The 25,189-nt window shown below is 38.9% G+C and overlaps 1 protein-coding gene across 3 annotated transcripts in view; it reads left to right on the top strand.

Moving 5' to 3' along the window:
* The window catches only part of ADAM28 (ADAM metallopeptidase domain 28), a 73,355-nt gene that overhangs the window by 15,786 nt on the left and 32,380 nt on the right, over nt 1–25,189 (top strand). For all 3 annotated transcript variants that reach the window (XM_019466919.2, XM_053900954.1, XM_019466920.2), the window contains exons 5-12: nt 1,066–1,142; nt 2,935–3,127; nt 5,790–5,861; nt 6,769–6,840; nt 11,729–11,898; nt 15,100–15,184; nt 22,671–22,801; nt 24,092–24,269. In XM_019466919.2, the coding sequence (XP_019322464.2) occupies nt 1,066–1,142; nt 2,935–3,127; nt 5,790–5,861; nt 6,769–6,840; nt 11,729–11,898; nt 15,100–15,184; nt 22,671–22,801; nt 24,092–24,269 (978 nt within the window). The remainder of the gene's footprint in view (nt 1–1,065; nt 1,143–2,934; nt 3,128–5,789; nt 5,862–6,768; nt 6,841–11,728; nt 11,899–15,099; nt 15,185–22,670; nt 22,802–24,091; nt 24,270–25,189) is intronic.

The raw sequence follows: 25,189 nt of genomic DNA, 5'->3' as shown, positions 1-25,189 counted from the left end.
TTCTTTCTTTCTTTCTTTCTTTCTTTCTTTCTTTCTTTCTTTTAGAGGGAGAGAGAGAGAACAGGGGGTAGGGGCAGAGGGAGAGAAAGAGAATCCCAAGCAGGCTCTATACTCAGTGCAGAGCCCAACATAGGTCTTGATCCCACAACCCTGGGATCATGGCCTGAGCCAAAATCAAGAGTCTGACACTTGACCAAATGAGGTACGCAGGCGCCCCTACATCTCATGATTTTAGTCAATGCCAATCACCTCACTGGATTGTATAGTCTCTTGATCTCAAGACTATTTCCTCAATGACAGAACTGTAGAATTCTGTTTTTTTTGTAAATACTCTTTTTACTCTTAACTCCTATTTAGAGAAGGCAACTGTGTTAAGTAGTGTGAGGGGTATTTTATCATTTCCATCTTTTCTGAGCTCCATTTTACTTTTGGAAGGCTTTCACTCATTCTCCTCATAGTGATGGCACAGACATTTCTGTGGGTCAATACTCATCGGCCCCAAAGCAGAAAGTTTGCTTGATTAAAGTACATCCATATGGAAAAGTGCTACAGTTGGGCATTTTGCTCCAAATGGAAGCAGAGATGTCATACTAATCCAGTTAATCTGCTGAAACTTTTTGAATGAGTCAAGAAACAACAACACAATCTGGAAAACCTATTCATTGGAAAGAGCTTGTAGGTGTCAGAAAAAATAATTAATGAGCAATCAGCCCAGGGAAAGGATATTGATGTTCTGGGGACTTGGGTTTTCAATTTTCATCTGCATGTTGTTTCTTCCAGACTGAATTCACCCCTGTTACCCTTTTTTCTGGAAGACTCATATTTACACCAACATTTAACAAATGTTCTTTAAGCATTGGGCTAATTAACCAAATATTAAAGGTTTTAACCACAAAAAGCTTCTTAACCATTTTTTTTTTTTGTATCTCTAAGTTGACTGTTGTTCAGCACAAAAGGATTTGAAAATATTATAGATCTTGTTGCCAGATTTCAAATTCAGATTTAGGAGTGGATCTAAGAACACACACACTTTCCTTTACAAAACTCTTTTTTTTTCTTGTTTAGGATGACTGTTATTACCAAGGACATGTCATTAATGAAAAAGTTTCTGATGCCAGCATCAGCACGTGTAGGGGCCTAAGGTAAGGCTTCAAGAATGGTTTGTGTATATCTGCGGTGATGGGTGAGTGTGTGTGTTTTAATAAAGCTGAAGAATCTCAAATATAATGAATTGTATTGTAGTTAAGTATGAATCCTAAGGGCTCAAGAATTTTGAAATTTGAAGGAAACATGTCTCTTTTTTTATTTTTATTTATTTATGTTTTCAATATAGGAAATTTATTGTCAAATTGGTTTCCATACAACACCCAGTGCTCATCCCAAAAGGTGCCCTCCTCAATACCCATCACCCACCCTCCCCTCCCTCCCACCCCCCCATCAACCCTCAGTTTGGAAACAGGTCTCTTGATAGTAGTTTGTAAATTACACATTTGAATTACTTGCAGAAGTGTGTTTGTTTGTCTGCTTTTTTCAAAATACAGGGTTTTGTTTTGTTTTGTTTTTTTTTTTTGAGCTCGAATCCTTAGGAAACAGGAGCTCCTCTCCACCTTCTCTCTTTACTCTAAATTCCCTCTTCAGCTTGTCCTATCCAAGCCTATGACATCATTTTCTTCTGTAGGCATCTGTCTACAGTGAGATATTTCTTCTGATGCCCAGACTTGATTATCTAATTTTGTCTTCCATATCTCCACATCTCTTCCATATCTGGATAGCTTAATGAAATCTCAATCCTGATGAACCCCAAATCAAACTAATGATTTCCTCCCAAATCTGGTGTTTTTCCAGTGGTCCCTATGCCAGTGAATGGTATAATCAACCAACTTCTTGCCCAATCCAGAAACCTAGGTTCCTTGATGATTTCTTGCCTCTCAACTACCCACTTTGAATCCATTATCAAGCCCCATTGATTATACGTTCTAAATGTTCACTGAGATTATTCAATACATTCTCGTTCTACTGCCACATCCTACTCCAAGGTACCATGGTCCTTTATGCAGATCATTGCAACAAATCATCTACTTCTCTCTTCACATCCAGTCTTGTCTTCTAATTCAATGTACACTTAATCCAGTCTCTTGCTATATATTCTTATGCTTTTTCTTCATAGCAATTATCTGTAATTATGAATATTACATATAATATACGTACTTGTGGGTTAAATGTGACTCTTTGATCCACATCCATCTTCCTTGTTTGACTATAAGCTCCACAAGAGGAGAAACCACAACTCTTTTCTTTCTTACTGTCTGCCCTTAATCCAATGACTAATGAATAATGGGAAAGCCCTAAATATTGGTGAAATGAATATTAGCTTGGGGTTCCAGCAGGGATAATTGATAATAAATTGATAATATTTGTTGATCAAGTGCTTTATATATTATGTCCTTCAATCCTTACAATCATTCTAATAGGTAGGTACTTTTCTCATTTTATAAAAGGAGAAACTGAAGCTGTGTGAGTCTAGGTAATTTTCCCATAGAATCAGAGCTAAAAAGTTATAGACCCAGATTTTTAATCCTTATTTATAGGACTCCAAAGTCTTAATTTTCAGGCACCTTTAGAGCAGACAAGGCTTGAGAATTGGAAGAACACTGGGTGAGAATCAGGAAGTTTCCATTCTAGTGTCAGCTCTGACACAACAGGTGAGCTATGTGACATCACAATAGTCGCTTCTCTCCAACGGGCCCCATTTCCTCATAGAAAAAATAAGTCGAGGTCATCTCTAGGTATATCTTCAGCTGCAATGTTACCCTATTTTCCGTGGCCGTGAGCTTGAAATTATACGGCGTTGGTAACTTTTTGCGATCTCTAAGTCTATAGTGCTTTCAAAAGCAGGAATATTTTTTAAGAAGCCTGGGTTCTCATGTTTTCCAGAGGCTACTTCAGTCAGGGAGATCAAAGGTACTTCATTGAACCTTTAAGCCCCACAAATCAGGATGCACAAGAACATGCACTCTTCAAGTATGATCCCGAGGAAAAGAAGGCTAACAGCACCTGCGGGACGGATGACATATTGTGGGTACACGGATCTCGGCAGAATGTGGTTCCACCTGCCACCAGTCTGGTGGTATGTATATTTTTATTTTTTATTTGCAGCGCTCTCATGTATCTCGTCCTGGTTGCCCCGTCTTCCAGTCTCAGTAGTTGCGATTAATGGAAACTCGATAGTCATTGTCGAACTAGTAGCCCTATAGTAGGCTCTAGAGACACTAACATCTTGTTGTACATTGATGATTTATTTAATAAGTATTTACGGATCGACTATTATGCGTAAGGTTAAAATGCATAAGGTTAAAACCTATCGATGCGTAAAGTTAAAATGAAGTGTAAATATGATGCTTGCCCTCTAGGAAAAGACAACTTTGCCAATGCTACAACACACAACAAAGGTCTAAAGTATTACTTTGACGTTAAATATCCTGCCGTCTTCATGAATGAACTCATTCAACAGATTTCTTTCTTGGAGTGCTGCCATGGGTGCTGGGGATGTAGCAGTGAGCAAAAATAAACACAGGATGTGTCCAGAGGAATTTAGAATACTCTTACATACATGAATTCATCTTCCGGTCACAGAAGAAAAGTGAATATGGCTTGTTTGAAGCCACAGGTGGATCTAAAAGGTCATTGCCATAATCACTCTCCTTTCCTTCCGGAGACACTATATCTAATCATTTCTTCTGTTTTCAGAATCCATTAAGCACGGGGCAGAGGTGGTCTGAATAAAAGAAAATCTCAATCCGCTGGGTTTCATTTGAGTTCACTTTGCTGGGGGTTTAAATTCTACCCGTGATATGGTATCTAGGAACCCAGAGGAACCACTCCTAGAGACGAAGACTCAAGGATTATTTCCAGGTTTTGGCCTGAGCAAATGATGAATGGGAGTACTGTTAACTGATGTGGGAGAATGAGGGAGAAGCAGATTTTGTCTGCAGTTTGGGAATCGGTGGTTGTAATTTTGACCACGTTAAGTTGTGGTATCGGACATTCGAATGGATGCATGAAGTAAGGAGTTAATTATAAGAGTCTGGCCTTTAGAGAAGAGGCCAAGACTGGAGATACACGTTTGATAGTAATTAGTGCAGGGTTCCTATTTAAATAAGGCAGAACACGTAAAAAGCTACCGATGCCACATAATTTCAAGCTCATGGCAGTAGACTATAGTATAACATTGTGATTCCCTAGGAAGACTGCCTGGATAAAGCAAAGGGTTGAGCTTTAATGACAGCCTCTAATACTTAGTGGTCAGAGGAGAGGGTTACAGGAGTTACAAACCCCAAATGGTTAGGGCCCCGCTTCCCTCCGTAACCTCACCTACCTTCTGCTCCCCACCCACCGATGACCTCCCCCATTATGTTCTGACAAACACATCCTTTTTTCTCTGTGCTTTCAACATGCCAATATCAATTCGCTTTAGAGTCTTGTTCACTTTTTTTTTTTTTTCCCTCAGCTGGAATGATCTTCCAATGTGTCTTCCCTTTCCTGGTTTCTCATTTTCATTAATAATGTCTGCTGCACGACCAAGTCTTCAGAACTAACCATATATTCTGAAATAACTCCCTTGTCACTCAATATCCCATCACTCCATTTACTCCTTCGAGTAGCACTAAGATCACCACCTGATAGCCCTATGCCTGTCTACTGGGAGCTGCTTAAGCCCATGGGCCATGTCTGGTTCACTGCCTTATGCCTGGTGCCCCCAGCACTGGTGGTGGGGTTAGGTGCTAAATGAATGTGCTGCTCCTGTGGAGGGTGGGAGGGAAGTGCATAGCTCACCAGATGACGCCTAGAAGTCTTGCTCATGGAAGTTTATTTACCTGTTAAAAGACAAGCACTTCCTGAAATGCAACATGATAAACTTTGATAGTTTATCAGTTAGTATGAATAATGTATCTGCTACTTGTCAGTGGCAAAATCCACTTATGAAATGTGTCTTTTGCTGTCGTGGTTTAGTGGAGAAAAGGGAACAGAAACTAGGGAAGCTTGGAATGTGGGAAAGAGATCCAGTTCTGCTTAAGGAGAAGCAAGCAGAGGGGCACATGGGTGGCTCAGTTGGTTGAGCGTCCAATTTCTGCTCAGGTCATGATCTCCTGATTCAGGAGTTCAAGCTCCGCCCTGCGTCAGGCTCTGTGCTGACAGCTCAGAGCCTGGAGCTTGCTTCAGATTTTGTCCCCTGTTCCCCCCCGCCCTGCCCCTCCTCTCTCTCTCTCTCTCTCTGTCTCTCAAAAATAAACATTTAAAAAATAAAAATAAAAGAGCAGACTAGGTGCCATGGTAGCTCTGGACATTGCACCATTGCTAAGGAAGGAGGTATTCACTGGGAGAGGAATGAAAGGCTACTTAAAAACAAAAACAACATGAATAAAACACTGGGAGGTTGCAGAAGTCAGAGTTTCTCTATTTCAGGGCAGGAGAGCGGGAAGAGTCCATGGTTCAAAAAAATCCAAAGACTTTGGTTTTAGTTCCAGCACACTTATTAGTTGTGCAATCATTTAAATTCTGGCAAAATGAAGGGGTCAGACTAGAATATCACCGATATCCCTGCTAGTTCTGGTATTCTGAGCCTCTCATCATAGTTAATTCTGGTTGGTTAGAGTTCAAATGATAATGTTGTCTTTCTTTATTGCCAAGTATCAACCCATCTCTTAGAAAATTACACATTTCAAAGAAAAGAATGACTTTTGCGGAGAATGATGTTGTCTCAGTAATTTTCCTTTTTATATTTATTATAGAAATCAAAAGACCGGAAAGGTTGGGAACGTAAGAAATACATAGAGTTTTATTTGGTCCTGGATAATGGTGAGGTAATTATATCAGATACCTATGTCTTTTCAAATCTCCTATATAAATTTATTGTGTGAAATATTAAATATATGGATCAGTTTTCAAAAGTCATGAATATGAGCTATTCCTTTTTTGAATTGTTCTGACCCTAGGAAATTTGACATTTAATTAGAGTGTTAATGACTTCTCCTTTTCAGGAATGTACACCTGATATGATAGGTATAAAGTGAATTCTTTGCACTTTATCCTTTATTTTTGTCTCCAAACTTAGCCTCCAATTAAGTTCCTTTGTTATTTTGTCTTTCATTAAGCGGTTAAATCATTGGCAAGTTAGAATATATGCTCATCAGAAAGTGGTAAATGCATAGGACTCATGAATGGAATCTTCTGAAAAAAGGCACTTTTGGGGGGTAACATTCATTGTTTATATTCTTTTGCAAGAATTCATTTTCATATATTGGAAATCTAAGGTTCACATGTATGCTCCCACAAGGAGAAGTTTTATGCTATGATAATCTAAGTTAATTTGTTTAAGTCATAAAGCTTGGCCTCTAATTCTACTAAATTCATTTACCATTTACCATTCATATATATATTTTTAATGAATAGCATATTCCTTGCACTGAATCTGCACAGCTTATGAAACCATGATATTTAAGTGAACATACATTTGGGATAATTCCATAGAGACTTACACTGAGCTCCTACTGCAGGCGTAAAACATCATCTCTACTCCAAAAGTGCTTTAATTTAGCTAAAGCAGTAAGGAACCATTTTGCATCTTTTAACTGTTAACTTTCATAACTGTTTGTTCATTATAACCACTGATAAGCAAAATAACCCGAAGTTGCCTTTTTTCACCTTCTAATGATATTCATTTCTACCAATGCCCATATCTTGTCTCGTTTCTTGTTTGTTTGTTTGTAGTTTAAAAAGCACAATCAAGATCCAGAGGAAATAAGAAAGAGGGTGTTTGAAATGGCCAATTATGTCAATATGGTACGGTATATTTTATTAAGTGCAATTTCAACAATTTGTGAGGCGGTGCCATTGGGTTTTTCTACGAATGCTCTTGAAGCAGGGAAAGAAAGTCACCACTCCTGACTAACAATGCTTGATTGGCTCTTGAACTTTTGCTACTTAATTGAATATTAATATTACATGATAGAGATATTTCTCACCTACTTGCCACACTGTTCTCAGGTTGAAGAACGTATAAGAGATGATTTTGTTTGAATTGTTTTTGTTTTTCTAAAGCCTGGGGAGACATCACTGACCAGCAAATCCCAACAGAAATCCAAATCTATGGAAGAACATGGAAAAACAAACAAAATCAGCAGAACGCTGGCACAGAGTTATTTCATTTAATCCTCAACACAACTCTGAGATATTTCTAAGCCTTAATATTATAGCTAAAGAATTAAATCCTGGGAAGCAAAGGAGCTTGCCTAAAATCACAAAGTTAGGAAATGGGAGACGTAAGATTTGAACTTAGATTGGTTGGATTTCCAAGTCCATTTCGATCGGAAAGATGTTGATCTTGGTCTGTTAGTGTCTTGTTAGTTAAACATCTAGTTAGTCTGCCTCCTTAGATGGGTGAGTCACTTTGTGGCAGCCTGCAAGTTCTCTAAGGATAGAGGAAAAAATGAAAGTGGATTCAAGACCAACATCATCTGGGTCTCGTCTTCTCACCACAAAGACTTCTCCCAAAGAACCCCAAGAATTGGCCATATTTACTGAGCATCTCCTTTGTAAATTTTTTTTTAAACATTTATTTATTATTGAGAGACAGAGAGACACAGAGCATGAGCAGGGGAGGGGCCGAGAGACGGAGAGACACAGAATCCGAAGCAGGCTTCAGGCTCTGAGCTGTCAGCACAGAGCCCGACGCGGGGCTCGAACTCACAAACCGCGAGATCATGACCTGAGCCGAAGTCAGTCGCTCAACCGACTGAGCCACCCTGGCGCCCCACTGAGCATCTCCTTTGTGACAGGAACTTTTTGATGACAGAAATAATGTGGGGAACAAAACTGACAAATAACCCTCCCTTCAAGGGAGTTTACATTCTTGTCCAAGACAAGCATAAAAATACCAAATAAAGAGTAGGTAGGATGGTGATTATAAATGCTATAAAAAAGTAAAGCAGGATAAAAAAGAGAGAGAGAGAGAGAGAGAGAGAGAGAGGCAGGTTCCTCTTGGGTGCTGTGTTAAATAGGGAAGCCTAAGTCCAAGATGTCCAAGGTGACATTTGAGTATGGAAAGGAAAGGAGAGAAGCATCTGACCCTAAGGGAGGGTGTGCAAGGCAGAGTGAGGTTCTGAGGACAGAACCCAGATTGTCCTATTTGAGGAACAGCGGGAGGGCCATTGTGGCTGTATGCGGTAAGCCACGGCAAGGGTGGGAGCAGATGACACGTGACAGGCAGTGGTGGCTGGAAACTGCAGGTCCTTATAGACCTATGTAAGGACTTTGTTATGCTGCATGGGTGAGGAAGACATTGGAGGACTGAGCTGAGGCGTAACATGTTCTGATGTGTGTACTTAAAAAATCACCTTGGCCACCGCATTGAAAATAAACTGAAGGAAAGCAATTGGCAGAAATAAGACCCGATGGGGGATTGTTCCCTAATTCAAGGCAAGAGATGATGGTGGTTTGAGAAAAAGCAGTGATGGTGGATCTATTGAGACTAGCTGGTCTCTGAATACAGTCAACAGAGTATATGAGGTAGATGAGAGATGAGACGTGTGAGAAAAGGAAAAGATGAGGTGACATCGAGGATTTTGACCCTAGCAACTTGAAGAATGGGTAACGTATTGGCAATAGTGACTCAGAGGAACGATTAGCATTTCCATTTTGTACACATTCATTTTGAGATATCTTTTTGTATAAAGATTTCCAAGGGGACATCATTATGCTGTATACCTAAAATAAATATGATGTCATAGGTCAATTGGATTGACAAAAGTATTGTTTCTTAGCGGAGGTGACAATGGGCAGTGGGTTGCTACTTTTTATTAACTGTTCTATGACTAAGTACTTTTTAAAAATTCGTTCATGTTTCATGTTACATTTTTATATTTAAAAATGAAAATATCGGAGACCCTACATTTCAAAAATCAGAGAAAATACTAGGAAATTTCCCTGAGATCAGGGGTAGACATGTCCATACTGACAATGACCCCCACATGTCTAGAACCTACGGGGTGCCACATTATATCAATGTATGTATGTGCCGATGAATCATTAAGGATTAAAGAGAAGATTCGTGGGTGAAAAAAGAAAAAAAGATATCCAGGTAAAAATGCTAGATATACAAGATTGTTTGAAGTTTTGAAGTCTGGGTGGAGAGATAAATCCAAAAGCCTTTTTTTTTTTCAAGTTTATTTATTTATTTTGAGAGAGAGAGAGAGAGAGAGAGAAAACTCGCATGAGCAGGGGAGGGGCAGAGAAAGAGGGAGAGAGAGAGAATCCCAAGCAGGCTCCGTACGGTCAGTGAAGAGCCTGATGCAGGGCTTGAACTCATGAACCGTGAGGATATGACCTGAGCCAAAATCAAGAGTCGGACACTTAAATGACTGAGCCACCCAGGTGCCCCTCAGTGCTCAGAATGGCGTGAGATGTGGGTCAGCGAACTGTAGCCTGTGGGCCGTATCTGGCATGCTGCCTTTTTATAAAACGATTTTATTGAAACATGGCCACACCATTTGTTTACGCATTATCTATGGCTGCTTTCCTGCCACAGTGCCAGTGGTGAGGAAGAGTTACAACAGAGACCACGCAGCTTCAAAGCCCGAAGCAGTCTCTATCCGGACCTTTAAGGAATAAGCTTGCCAACCTTGGTGTAAGATAACCAAAGGAATGGTGTAGATAAGTAGAAAAGAGACCTAAGAACACGTCCTTGAAGTGCTTCTTTGAGGAGAGGTCAGAGTACAGGAGAAACCAATAGAGACCAGGAAAGAGGAGGCAAAGAGCTTCAAGGAAAACCAGGGGATAGTGTTGTTCTGGAAGCTGCTTGAGACAAAAACCCATCAAAGGAAGAAATGATCAATGACGTTAGATGCTTCTGAGGACTGAGGATTGGCCATCGGATTTAATAGCGTAGAAGTTACCAGTCGCCTGGATGAAGCACAATTCTGTGGAGCGTTAGAGTACGGGCACGATTAGAGTGAGCCCTACGAGAATAGGAAGTGGAATTAGAGACAGCAGATACAGAAAATTCTCTTCAAAAATTTCGCTATAAATAGAAGCAGAGAAATGGTGCGTAAGTGGGGGGGGGGGGAAGGTCATAAAGAGATCCTCCCCACTGTGATGGGCATTCTTTTTATGCTGATGGGAACGGGTCCGTGGAAGGCTAAGCAGAGACAATGCAAGGAGGTTGGAAGAATTGTCGAATCATCTCCTTGATCTGGGGAGAGATTGGAGGTCTAGCGCATGAGTAGAGAAGCTGGCCTTCGGCTCACACAAGCATTCCTCTGTAGAGTAAAGAAGGTGAGCACAGGTTGTTGGAAGAGGTTTAGCTCAGTAGGTAGACAGTGGTGGGAGCCACTCAAAGTTCTCTTCTGATTGCCTCTTTACTCTGAGTTTGGAAGCAAGGGCACCTGCTCAAAGTGAGGTTTCGATACTTTAAAAAAATTTTTTGTTAATGTTTATTCCTTTTTGAGAGGAAGGCAGAGTGCAAGGAGGGAGGGACGGAGAGACAGGGAGACATAGAATCCGAAGCGGGCTCCACGCTCTGAGCTGTCAGCAAAGCCTGACATGGGGCTCGAGCCCATGAACCTCGAGATCATGACCTGAGCCGAAGTCGGAAGTTTCACCAACTGAGCCACCCAGGCACCTCAGATTTTGACTTTTCTTTTGATGGTTACTGCATTCCTCAATGCTTTTATTGTTTTCCAAACTACTTAAAAACATTTCTTCAGGTTTCTCAGCACATAGTTGACCCATGAGGAAGCCTGTCACCATGGGTTTTTTTTTCTCCCCCAGCTTTATTGAGATGTAATTGGCATAGCACATTGTGTGGGTTTAGCTGTTCAGTATGTTGGTTTGATATACTCATAACACTGCAAAATGATTTCCACCATAGGTTAGCGTCATATAATTACCATTGCTTTTTTGCGGTGAGAACATTTACGAATTACTGTCACCAATGTTAAAGTATATAATATGGTATTATTAACTATAAGTACCAAGCTGTACGTTAGATCTCCAGAGCGTGTTCATCTTATAACTGGAAGTTTGTACTCTTACCAACACTGTGCAGTTACATCAACTATAGTAGCAATTTAAACTTTTGAGAGATATTGTCTCTTTAAACTTTTGAGAGATATTGTCTTATAAGGTTAATCGATTATTTCTAAAAGTTACCCTGTATGCATCATTGGTTATTTGGCTCATTCCAGGTTTAAGAATCAGAGGGCCACTTCATTGCGACTCACGGATGCAGAACTTTTTCATATAGCACGCTCTTTCTCCAATGTCCAAACCAGCACTGAGTCACCCTTGCTAATTCTGGAATGTTCTGACTCAGGGAACAATGCAAAGCATTTGAGTCATTACGCTTACATTGAAGTCATAGTAGTGAACTACTAACTGAAACTTATAATCTGCCTTAAGGTGGCAAGCAAGAGAAGTTTATTTTAATAGGACTTTTGCTCTGAAAAACAGCAGTCTCCAGACCTGAAATACCTAAGGGTGTCTGCCTTGCCTGAGTATGGGGGTGCTAGCATCCGTGAAAAGAGGTGGTAACTTCCATTTCACAAGTATGTTTGGAAAGAAAGTTTTTACCGTGCTGGGAGAAATAGGTTTGAAAATCTAAAGTACATTGAAAATATTGAAAGATAACATTACCACCTATGTCATTCCTTTGACATGTATTCTCTTTGGACAGCTTTATAAAAAGCTAAATACTCATGTGGCCTTAGTCGGTATGGAAATCTGGAATGACAAGGATAAAATAAAGATAACCCCAAATGCAAGCTTCACCTTGGAAAACTTTTCTAAATGGAGGGGAAGTGTCCTCCCAAGAAGAAAACGTCATGATATCGCTCAGTTAATCACGTATGTAGAGTTTTTCCCTTTTGTGTGTTAAATGGTATTTAGCGTAGAAAGTTTCCAAAGCCTTGGCAAAGCAGGTGGTTTCTTGGGGTATAGAGTAAGAGGAAGTGGCTTACACAAAGGGGATAAAAGTTTAAAAAGTATTAGATCGAATCTTATGTTGAATATGCCCTAACTTTTGTTCTGTTTCTTTTTTTCTTTTTTAAAGAAAAGCTAACAATTTAAAAATGATTCATCAGAAGTCTGTTTTGATTGGGTATACAGAAAGGAAAGACAGGTTTAGATAATGGCAAGAGAAGTTTCAATTCAGTGTTTTAAAAGTCCTGACTAGCTTTAAGTATTAGTGGGGACAAACTTCTAGGATATAAAGAAAACTGCGTATCATATTCTTTTTTTTTTTAATTTTTTTTAACGTTTACTTATTTTTGAGACAGAGAGAGACAGAGCATGAACAGGGGAGGGGCAGAGAGAGAGGGAGACACAGAATCGGAAACAGGCTCCAGGCTCTGAGCTGTCGGCACAGAGGCCAACGCGGGGCTTGAACCCACTGACCGCGAGATCGTGACCTGAGCCGAAGTCAGACGCTTCACTGACCGAGCCACCCAGGCGCCCCTCATATTCTAATCCCACACCTCTCTACCATCCTGCTGAAGTGACTAATCAAAAACAGGGGCAAGGAGGAGAAATAAATCTAGTGACTATAAATTAACACAAAACCGCTGAGCATATGCCTCAAAAGAAATCGAGAAATTTCTTTTGAGGCATATGAATATGCCTGGAATAGTTTGCAGCTGGAATCAGATGGAAGGAAACAGCAATGAATAATTGAAAATTATTCAAGTGTTACTTCCTAAGAAAACAGTAGGTGTCATAGCACATAAGAGGACTAGGCCCTGTCAGAATTAATTAATATTCTGAATTGGTTATTTACTACAGATGACACATCAACCCACAACTCCCTGACTTAAAATAAGTCTTCTTGACTTGTGTGTCTGGTTCCTTGCCTGGTAAGGCTGGAGCACAGGGGCTGGTTGCTCATCTCTGTCTATATAACTTTCAAGTGGCTAACTTGGACTGCCTCCAGCATGGCAGCCTCAGGGGTCTGGACATCTTACAAGGTGATCAGTTTTCACCCAGAAGAAGCATTGTAAGAAGACCAAGAGAAAGCCTCAAGTCTTTTCATGAGCATACCTCAGAAATTATAGCGTCACTTCTGGTATATTCTGTTGGTCAAGAGCAAGTCGTAGATCTACCCATATTCAAGGGAAGGTACTACACAGGATAGGAATACTGCAAGCCTAGCTCATTGGGGGTTATATCTGAAGAATAGCTGCCATAGCTCCTTAATTTTGAAAGGTGAGTTCCTTAAATTGTCAAGGGTTCACCGCAGGGTGAGCTCATTTTGTTTGGAGAAAGTTAGTATTTTTTTTCAAGGACTCACAGCTCATAAGTAGTAAGGTAATTCAACTCTTACCAGACTGCCTCCAGGGCCATGCTCAAATTATAGTAAACTCCCATACTTTGAACCAACAGGGTAGAGAGATAAAAATCACAGACAAGATGGCAAATGCATAGATAAAAAATGACAAGCCAACAGAAAGAGATTTCCTGTCTAGACTGGAATAAACAGGATAAAAGTACTAAAAAGATATGGTGGAAAGAAATAATTGCACTTTCATTCAAAAATTTACCTAATCGGGGCGCCTGGGTGGCTCAGTCGGTTAAGCGTCCCACTTCGGCTCAGGTCATGATCTCACGGTTCGTGGGTTCAACCCCCGCATCGGTCTCTGTGCTGACCGCTCAGAGCCTGGAGCCTGTTTCAGATTCTGTGTCCTCCCCCTGTCTCTGCCCCACCCCTGCTTGTGCTCTGTCTCTCTCTGTCTTTCAAAAATGAATAAACATTAAAAAAATTTTTTTAAAAAGAAAAAAAATTGCGTAATAAATTAACAAAAGGTTGTGTCTATACCTAGGCATAACAAGGTAAGAACTTTGTGGTACAGCTATAATCTATCCACTAAAAAAGAGTAAATAGCTAACTCCATAACGGGGGAAGATTTATTTATTATAAATGAGCTGGTAGTGAGAATTGAACCCACACAAATGCAGACTTAAGTATAAGTAATTTTTTTTAATATGAAGTTTATTGTCAAATAGGTTTCCATACAACACCCAGTGAAGTATAAGTAATTTTATAACATAATTTTTAAAGAGGATATCAATACTGCAAATCTTTAAAATATCAGGTATAATGCAAAATATCATTTCAAAACAACAGGTATCTGAAAATTGCCCAAAGGAAGTATAAAGTGGGACGAAGTTCTCTAATTTTCCTTATTCTGCATGGCAAAATCAGTACTCTCCATTATTGATTATGATAAGTGGGAAAATATAAGTTCAACTTTTTATGTAAATGCATCTACTAAGGGCATTTTTTAAGTAATGCATTCTTTGAAAATTACTAGAGGCAACCCAGGGTCAGGATCTTGATCAGATCACAGAATAATAACAAAGGCAGCACATGGAATCATTGCAAATGGAAAGAAAAAAAATGAAGAAGACTAAAAAAAGAAATTAACATTACTAAAACCAAACCAATAGTCTATGCAAATAAATGTAAGTGGCTCAAATTCCTTTTAACAAATATCTCAATAACATAAATGCTTCGTAACGCAAATACATTCAGAATGGGCCCAAATTCCAAATCCCACTATAGCTTAAAACAGTGCTAAAAGTGAACAAAAGTAAATGATATAAAAATATATGAGAGAAAAACATAAATTAAAACAAAGCATATGTGAAAATATTAATATTCAAATTATATATATATATATATATATATATATATATATATGGACAAAAACATTCCTGTTTATTTACTTCCTGGCAAGAGATGAATTCCACAACAAAAAATATAAAATAATGAATGAGAGATATAAAATATTTTTAAAAATTTTTTTGAGATATAAAATATTAAAAATGATTATATCCGGTGATTATATCCGGGTGCTTATATTTAGTTGATATGACAACCATTGCACATTAAAAAAATGCCTAATGCAAATTCAAAAACTGAAGGAAATATTTAAGAGTTATTATTTACAATGTGAGTTTCTCTGTTAACCATTTAGAGTCCTGGATGAGTTGTCTATAGAAAATATCATTTAGAATCATAAGTTGTTATATCAATTATTTTCTTTCTTTCAGAGCAACAGAACTTTCTGGAACAACCGTGGGCCTTGCCTTCATGTCTACAATGTGCTCTCCTTATCATTCTGTTGGCATTGTTCAGGTTTGTTTGAAGATAAATAGTTGGTTCTGCAGTTCAAGTCTGTCAAATGCTCTTTTTTTCTGAATCATGAAGGGTTTTTTTGTTGCTATGGCAAATAACATGGATTGAACTTCAAATGTTGAAACAGTCTTGCATATCAAATATAAACACATCATTGCCATAACGTATTATCTTTTTTATATATTGCTGGATTCAACACACTAACATATCTTGAGGATTTCTATAGTCTGTTTAATCCTGAGGGATACTAGTGTGTAGTTGTCTTTTCCTGTTATGTGTTTTTCATGTTGTGTTATTAGAACAAATATCGGGTAAATCTGGCCACATAAAATGATGTGTTCCCAACGTTTCAAATTTATGGAATGTTTTAGTAAGATTGGTATTACTCCTTCCTAAAATGTTTGGTACAATTCATCAGTAAAACTATATGGGTCTGGCATTTCTTTATGTTTTTAACTATGAATACAATTTCTTCCATAGATAACAGAAGTGTTCAGGTTATTTATCTTTTCTCAGATGATATTAGCAATTTATGTCTTTTTCTTATGATCTTACTAAGGACTTATTAATTTTATTGATTTCAGAGAAAGAGCTTTTGCTTTATCGACATTCTCTACGGTTTCCTTGCCTTCAGTTTCATTGATTTCTGCTCTTGATTATTGAATTTCTTTTGCTTTCTCTGCATTAATTTGCTATTCTTTTCTATTACTTAAGGAACATTTTTAGATTATTCATTTGAGGCTTCTCTCTTTTTCAAATATGAACATTTAATGCATAAATTCCCTACCATGCACTGCTTGACTGCATCTGTGATATTTGGATATGTGTGTTTTTATTTTCAGTTAAAATATTTTCAGTTAAAAATATTTTCTAATTCCTTTTTGGATCTCCTTTTTGACTAATGTATTATTTAGAAGTATACTATAATGATTTCTATTATGATTTTCTTTTAGTTTCATTATATTATGATCTGAGTATTCATTTGCTAGGGCTTCCATAACAAAATACCCCAGACTGTATGGCTAAAACAACAGAAATGTATTTTCTCAGAGTTCTGGAGGCTAAAAATCCAATATCCAGGTATTGGTAAGTTTGGTTTCTCCGGAGGTCTCCCGCATTGGTTTGCAGATGACTACCTTCTTGCTGTGCCCTCACATGACCTTTCCTCTTTGCACACATCCCTTCCTCTTCAGTCATGTTGGATTAGGGCCCCATCCTAACTTATATTCTCATTTAACCTTAGAGGCCCGATCTCCAAATATGGTCATGTTGGGGGTTAAGATTTTGATATATGAATTGGAGTGTGGGGGGGGGGGGGGTGGGCACAATTCAGTTCCTAATAATCTGGAGCATACCTCATAGAATGTTAATATTTTTAAATTTTTTGAGGTTTGTTCTTGGTCAATACTGCATATGATCTTGAAAAAGAATACCTTCTGCTGTTACTGAATGGAGCATTCTATAACCGGCAACCATGTCAAGTTAACTTACAGTGTTCAGTTCTTTTGAATAGTTTATAGAGAGTGGTTAAGTATCCAAGTATAATTGTAGATTTGTCTATTTCTTCTTTCAATTCTACAAATTTTCACTTCACGTATTCTGAAGCTCTATGGTTAAGCAAATACACAAAAACAGTTGTCATGTCTTTTTGGAGAATTAATCCATTATTGTTTCATGTTCCTCTTTTTTCCTGACATATTCCTGTTCTGAAGTCTATTTTGTCTGATATCATTAGAGTTACTCCAACATTTTGTGGCTAAAGTTTGCTTGATGCAACTTTTTCCTTACTTTTACTTTTAGCATATATTTTTCTCTACATTGAAAAGTTTCTGGCATATAGTTGAGTTTTACTTTTTATCTAACCTGACAATCTCTGTCTTTTTTTTTTTAATTTTATTTTTTATTTTTTAAAAATTTACATCCACTATCAACAATAGCCAAAGTATGGAAAGAGCCCAAATGTCCATCGATGCATGAATGGATAAAGAAAATGTGGTGTATGTATATATATATATAGTGTAATACAATATATATTAATGCATTAATGTATTAATGTAATACATTATATAATATAATGTATAATAGTAATAAAATGGAGTATTACTCTGCAATCTCTGTCTTTTATTTCATATATTTAAATCACTTATATGTAATATAATTATTGATATTGAACTAAAAGCTTCAATTTTTTTTCTAGATGTTTTCTATTCCATCTGGTCTATTTTTTATGCCTTCTTTAGGATTGAGGATTTTTAAAAATAATTTCTTTTATCTCCATTATTAGCATTTCACTGTTACCTTTGTTTGTTTCTTTTTAATGGTTGCCCTGGTTTATTATATACCTCTGTTTGTTTTACGTTGAAATAATACTGAGCTGCATCACTTGTAATATAAGGATGTTACAAAAGTACACCTCTAATTACTCCCTTCCAGTTTTGTGCTATTTTTATCATTTGTTTAACTTTACATACGCTATAAATACACAATATATTGTTACTAATTTTTCTTAGACAGTCATCTTTCAGCACAGTTTAAAGTAAGAAAAAAATTGAGGCACCTATGTGGCTCAGTTGGTTAAGAACCCAACTCTTGATTTAGGCTCAAGTCATGTCCTTATGGTTTGTAAGTTGAACCCTGTGTTGGGCTCTGTGTTGACAGCATGGAGCCTGCTTGGGATTCTCTCTTTCTCTCTCTTTCTGGCCCCTCTCTGACCTCTCTCTCTCAAAATAAATAAATAAACATTTAAACATAATAAAAGAAAATAAAAATAGTATTATGTTTATCTTAGCTTTATCTAACTCACCTCTATTTCATTCTCAACCCTCTCCGTTTCTTTGCAGAGTTTCTATCTGGTATGATATTTTTTATTTCCTCCCAAAGATTCTTTGAAAATATTTCCCGTAACACAGGTGTGGTGTGGATGAATTTTTTAGTTGCTTTCAGATGACTTTATCTCTCTTTCTTTTTTGTATACATTTTCATTGAGTTTATCATCCTGGCTTAAGAATGTTTTTTCTTTCAATACTTCTAATAATTTCACTTCACTGTCTGCTAGATTACAGAGTTCCTGATGAGAAGTCCGCTGTAAACTTTATCTTTGTTGCTCTGAAATGTATCTTTTTGTTTTCTACTTCAAGATTTTCCCTTTCTTTTTAATTTTCTTTAGTTCGATCACAATTATGGTATAACTAAGTGGACCTTGGGAGAAATGGGTAATATATCACACTTAGTGTTCCTTGAGCTTCTTGGTCTTGGGGCTGTATCTGTGATTAATTATGGAAAATTCTGGGCCGTTACTTCATCAAATATTTCTTCTATTTTATTCTCTTCCTTTTTTTCTTCCAGGGATACAAATTCCTATATCTATGACCATTCTATATTGCCCCTCAACACTTATATGCTCTGTTTTTCTGTTTGTTTTCTTTTTTATCCTTTTTGCACTATGTGTTTTCACTTGGGTAATTTTTGTTGAACTGTTAAGTCAAGTAATTATTTTCTCAGCTATTCCAAATCTACTGTTAAGCCTGTTGCAGATATCGTTCGTTTCAGTTACTGTCTTTTTCATTTCTAGCATTTCCATTTGATTCTTTCTTATGGTGTCCAGGTCTGTTGAAATTTGTCATCCAGACTTGTGTGCTATTCATCTTTTCCACTGGAGCTTTTACCATATTAATCGTAGTTATTCTAAAGTATCATCTGATAGTTCTAACATCTGTGTCAGATATGAGTCTGGATATGTTCATTGGCAAGGTAGGCCTTTTTCTTTATTTTGTTCTTTTTTTTTTTTTTTTTGGATGCCTTATTATTTTTTGTTGAAAGTCAGACATCCTGTGAAAGGCATTATCTGAGGGGGGGGTGTGTGTGTGTGCGTGTGCGTGTGTGCGTGCGTGTGTATTTTTTCCTTGCCTGGAAATCATCACTTCTTTCCTCCCTCTAGGCCTCTTGAGTAAGGTTTGAATCAATCTAGCAGGAGTTCAGTTGGATTGGGGATTTTGTTGTTGTTGCTATGACTAGCCTCAGTCCATCACAGGCTTTAAATTCTTCTCACATTATTTTATGTTTAGGGTGAAGGCTGGTTTTCCAGAGGGTTTTTCTCAGTGTGTGCTTCATACTCATTTTTAGGTCTTTACTGGATCCCCCAGAGAGTTTCTTTATGCTGCAGACTCTCTCCCTTTGGTAGGTGGTTGTTACTTGTTACTGGATGATCGTTAGAATTTTGGTGGGCAGAGGGCATTTTCTTTCGCTTTACTAAACCTCGGTCTTTGGTAAGTCCTGTGTCCTATAGTGTCGGGGGTAGGTCCTTTGAGTGCTCCTGCTCCACTGCCAGAGGTAGCGACCTCTAATGGACAGAGCCCAATATGTATTCCTGCCCTTCCTTCTCCTTCCTTCCAGGGGTAGAAGCTTTCCATGTGTTTTATTTTCCTTTTTTATAGTTGTATTGAGACTTTACCAGTGCCCTGGGTGACAGGATTTGTTGCTCTTTCTCTCAGAAGCTTAAGCCCTTGGTTTAGGGCTAGAATTAGAATGAGGCGAGTGACACGTTCATTTCACCCTGGACCTTGTCACGTTTGAGCCATGCAGAGAGAGGAGAATGATCTTCGAGTGATTTCACGCCTTTTAATGCTCCTGTTCCCCTCCCCCAAGGCCCACACTAGGAGGGAGGCTTTCTCAGAGCTTTCACGTGGTGAGGTCTGTGTGGAGAAAAACCCATGAGTAGGTGAGAATTCCCCTATGTCTGAAGCTCCCACGTCTGGTGTATTTTCTTGCTGTACCACACAAACTCTAACTATATGGGTTTTAAGATTATTTTATACGAGTTATTGCTGGAACCTGGTAGCGTCTGAAGCTCCCACATTTGGTGTATTTTCTTGCTGTACCACACACACTCTAACTATATGGGTTTTAAGATTATTTTATACGAGTTATTGCTGGAACCTGGTAGCGTCTCTTCAGGTAAACAAATATTCATGTCCCGACTTTCCCTGTAGCTGCCAGCCTACCTTTCCTTAGATTTCATTTTGTTTGTTGCCTTGTGGCCTCAGCTCTGGATGAGTTCTAGAAAATTGTGAATTGATGGTCCAGTGTTTTTATTGATTGTAAGTTTGGAAGTGATGCTCTCCCCAGACTTCTACAATGTGGTGGTAAGGAACAGAGGTGGGGGGGGGGGTTCTCCTTTGCCTTTGTCTGGTTTTGGTCTTAGGCAGGTCCTGGGTCTCAGAAGCAAAGCTTTCTTAAGGATTCTTTCCATCCTTCCCACAGCAGCAAAATTCTGCCTTCTATTTTTTGCAGATCTTTTGAGGAAGAGTTTTCTGACCATCCCTCAGTAGGAGAAAAATCTCAATGAATATTGATATAGGATCCTGGGCTCAAGATTTTTGTCTTTTGTCTTTTTGTTTCAGGAGTAGAGGATGTGTGTGTGTGTGTGTGTGTGTGTGTGTGTGTGTGTGTGTGTTTAAAGCCATCCCTTAACCATGTTGGGTCTTCCGTTCTACCCTAGGTTGTCAGAGATTACTATTTCTTTCCCCAGTGGCTTTAGGTTTCTATTCCTTAAAGGAGAAGGGTCTGGATATGGCTTCAGGCTCTTTTCTTGCAGCAGTTGCTACTTTACTCCTTCTGGACTACTCCACCAAGACAAGTTCTTTCTGTTCTACTACCTGGCTCCCAAAGTGTGCCCTGAGCTCCTAGAGGAGGTCCTTGGAGAAGAGTCTCTAAGTGTATGCAAAGCACCCTTGTTTCTGAGGTCCTGCGGATTCTATACTCCGGCACTGGCCTGTCCCAGGCCTTTAACAATTCACTTAAGAAGTTAAGTGAATTACCTTCCTCACTTGTAGGATCCCTGGCATCTCCTCCTCTACACTTTGCTAGAGACAAGCCAGTTCCGTCTGTCCTTGGGAGGGGCTATTTTTACTTTTCAGGTTCTGTGGATGTTCTGCAACCACAACTGACTGATAGAGTCAAGGGAAATTATCATTATCTGGCTGGTCCTTGTTGTTAGTACAAGAATAATGCTTTCTTCAGCTTTGTACATCCTAGGTGGAAGTGGAATATATATATATATATTATATATTATTATATATATGTGTGTGTGTGTGTGTGTGTGTGTGTGTGTATAATATATCCTATAAGTCTGGGTTTGTGACAAGCTTTGTAAGATGAACAGAGGAAATAAAATATGTACTTTCTAACCTGAAAGAGTTTACCATAAAGTCGGAAGCGGAATCGCACTACTTAAAGCAATACTTAAAATATATGATGATAGAATTGAAAACTGCAGTAGGAATCCAGAGGAGAGAATTACTGATGAAGATTCACGTGGTCAGGAAAAGTTGCTTGAAAATAAACTTCAAAGGGTGGATAGGGGGAAGAGAGAATAGAGGTCACTCCAAAGGAAAGAAACATTTCAGTTATGCGAATAATGAATTAAAGGAAGACACCATGCATTTAAAGGGACCTCAAATAAGGCAATCTGGAAAGTCTAAACACATTTACATTTTTTCCAATTTTTTTTTTGGTTTGTTTTTGTCCCCGTTTGAGTAACTCCATCTTACTAAAATAGCAAGCTTTACTGGTTCTTCTTGACAGGACGATACAATATCGTGAATTGTAAATATGAACTTCCCATCTTACACAGGTGTTCCTCGTTTGCCAGCCTTGTACTGCGCCTTCTGGATCCCTTTATTTGGTTCTTTGACATGAAGTAGATAAGGAAATCAGGCGTCTGTGCGTGGGTGTCATTGGCAGATTCCTGTCTCCCCTGTGGGAATTTAACAACCTTCAGTGATTCTCTAGTGTTGTGTTATTGCTCTTGAAAAACCTGGAGCCCCCAGTCCAACACTTCTAATCAGAAATCATCTGGTAATGAAGTTGGCTACGGGCTGGACTTCATGCCATGGGGCAAGTCTAGAACTGACTGAGGTCTAGCTTGGCAGTAACAGAACTGAGAGAGATACCAACGGTACTAAAGTCCTAGGTTAACAAACACTTTTGGATCCCTATTAGCTAAACACATCCAAGACCTTCAGTCAATTAGAAGACATTGAAAAACAAGCCGAGGGGAGGGAGGTAGATCAGTTTTAAGCAATTCTGATTCCTTATCATTTTTGAAGACATTTTGCCACTGTCTGTCATGGCAGGAAACAAAAATGTTTCTCATTAAAAATATTCCCCATTTACAAGAATAAAGAGAAAGCAGTGTGCCCTGTAATGGGCATTCAGTACCAAAGTTGTGTGTGTGTGTGTGTGTGTGTGTGTGTGAGAGAGAGAGAGAGAGAGAGAGAGAGAGAGAGAAACAGACAAACAGAAATAGAGACAGACAGAGGCAGGAGGGGAGAGGAAAAGGTGGGGAGGGAAAGAGAGATGGTGATTAGTGAAAAATCTGAAGCTGAAACCATTCGATCTAGCCCACTTAGTGGAACTATTTAATTATACCCTGAGTGATAATTTATTTTAAAAACCAAAGGTCTGTTTTCCCTGTTCTTGCCCTTAGGACCACAGTGAAAATGTGCTTAGAGTAGCAGGAACGATGGCCCATGAAATGGGTCATAACTTTGGAATGTTTCATGACTCCTATGTTTGCAAGTGCCCTTCTACAATATGTGTGATGGACAGAGCACTAAGGTGAGGCTTTCTTGGAAAGATGCATTCATATCCCTGTTTTTGGTTCACTCTGGACTGTGCTGTTCTTTTATGTCATCTTTGGCAACACATTCAAGCTTTTAAATATCAAATAGCATAATCATGAATGAATATCTACACCAAACCGCCTTCCCCCTCATCTATGTGCATTTTTTTTCATTAACTAAAGACATCATTTAAACATATTGTGTCTTTGCTGTTGGGGTGACTTGACATTTTTAACTTCAGATTATCTACACCAGATCTGGTTTCGGAAAATAACTGGTATTTATCACATTTTCAATAAATTCAGATTGGGTAGTGGTAGGGAGAAAGTTCTGGGAGAAAAATCTAATTAAAGAAGAATGTTCTCAAGGAGCCTGGGTGGCTCATCGGTTGAGCGTCCAACTTCGGCTCAGGTCATGATCTGACAGTTTGTGAGTTTGAGCCCCGCATCAGGCTCTGTGCTGACAGCTCAGAGCCTGGAGCCTGCTTCAGATTCTGTGTCTTCCTCTCTCTCTGCTCCTCCCCTGTTCACACTCTGTCTCTCTCCCAAAAATAAATAAAGATTAAAAAAAAAATTAAAAACAAAAAGAAGAACGTTCTCCCAGAAGGATAAAGAGATTATACATTCCTGCTTCGCCTAAGTAAACTTACCGTGGAATTTTATCCTTAAAAATCCCACAGTCCCTTTCATATATATATTTCCTCTCTTGTATTTCCCTTTCCCAGCTCACTCAACCTAGAGTTCCACAAAATTGTATTATGGCAGCATGCCAGCTACATATCTTATGTTATCTCTCTCAGATACTACTGCATTTTTAAACCTCATCTTTATTTGTGAAAAGAAGAAATTCTATCAAAAGTAATTCATCCGGGGTGCGCGTGTGGCTTAGTTGGTTAAGTGTGCAACTCTTGATTTAGGCTCAAGTCAAAATCTCACGGTTTGTGGGTTCGAGCCCTGCGTCAGGCTCTGTGCCGACAGCTCAGAGCCTGGAGCCTGCTTCAGATTCTGTGTCTCCCCCTCTCTCTGCCTCTCCCCCGCTCGTGCTCTGTCTCTCTCAATCTCAAAAATAAACATTAAAAAACAATTTAAAAAAAAGTTGGAGGTGTTTGTGTCCATTCGGAAGGGCTAATTTAGGCACAGAAATGAGCTCATGATTTAGCCATTGGGCACTGGATTGGATTTCATCTTTTGGGGCAGGTTTGGGGTATATCATCCCCAATGTGTGACATTGCTCCCTTCATGCTCAGCATGACTGTGTTTCATTCTCTTCTTCCTTGCCTTCACAGCTTCTATATTCCTACAGACTTCAGTTCCTGCAGCCGTGTCAGCTATGATAAGTTCTTTGAAGATAAATTATCAAATTGCGTCCTCAATGTTCCATTGCCTACAGATATCATATCCACCCCAATCTGTGGGAACCAGTTGGTAGAAATGGGAGAAGACTGTGACTGTGGGACTCCCGAGGTACCACCAAGTACTCTCTGTGGTTTTTTAAAATAATGTCTGTTTATTTATTTATTTATTTTGAGAGAAAGAGCGTGAGCAGGGGAGGGGGAGAGAGAGAGGGATAGAGAGAATCCCAAGCAGGCTCTGTCTGCCCTGTCAGTGAGGAGCCCGAAATGGGGCTCGATCTCCCAGTTCGTGAGACCTGAGCCAAAGTCAAGAGTCAGACACTTATCTGGCTGAGCCACCCAGGCGCCCCCAACCAAGTACTTTCTAAAATGATCGAATGTGTTTTTCAATTGTTAAGAAGATAAACCATAAACCTGTATTACGCAGGCTCACTCTGAAATTGTGTGTTTCTATAATTTTGCATATGTTCGGGCCAGCTTTTCTAAAAATGAATGATGCATTGCTTAAAAGACTTCCTACTTTCCATCTTGGGGTTCCTCCCTATTTCTTTTTCTTTTCTTTTTTTTTTAAGAACATTCAACAATTGAGTTTTGTACTCTCTTCCCTCCCATCTGGCAGACATACTTAATGGCTCCTATGTGCCTATGACCTCTTGAGCGGTTACTTGAGGCACAGCACTGTGACAGTGCTCAGAGTGCAAATAGCTTGGTCAAGGTCACAGAACTGGTGAAGGGAGGAGCCGAGACGTGGACCCAGGTGTTTATGTCAGCAATCCCAGAACCACCCTGCCCTGGGATTTAGTTCTTCTCTTTGGGACTGAAGAGTTTTTATCGTTAGGAGTCCTGACTTGATCCCACCCTATTGATATGGCAGCCAGGGTTCTGAATGGGACCTTTGCCCCCATTTTGTGAAAACTTAACATGAGTAACACGTCAAGCCCTCGAGGGGTCAGCTTTTCAGTAACTTCAAAATATGACCATAAATTTATTCATTCTGTGAGAAAGAAGAATCTTTCCAAGATGATGTGTATA

Source organism: Panthera pardus, unplaced genomic scaffold, assembly GCF_024362965.1.
Source record: "Panthera pardus isolate Hobbes unplaced genomic scaffold, ASM2436296v1 HiC_scaffold_13, whole genome shotgun sequence".
NCBI classification, from domain to species: domain Eukaryota; kingdom Metazoa; phylum Chordata; class Mammalia; order Carnivora; family Felidae; genus Panthera; species Panthera pardus.
The sequence above is the reverse complement of the archived record's forward strand: the minus strand, read 5'-3'. Positions and strand labels throughout refer to the sequence as shown.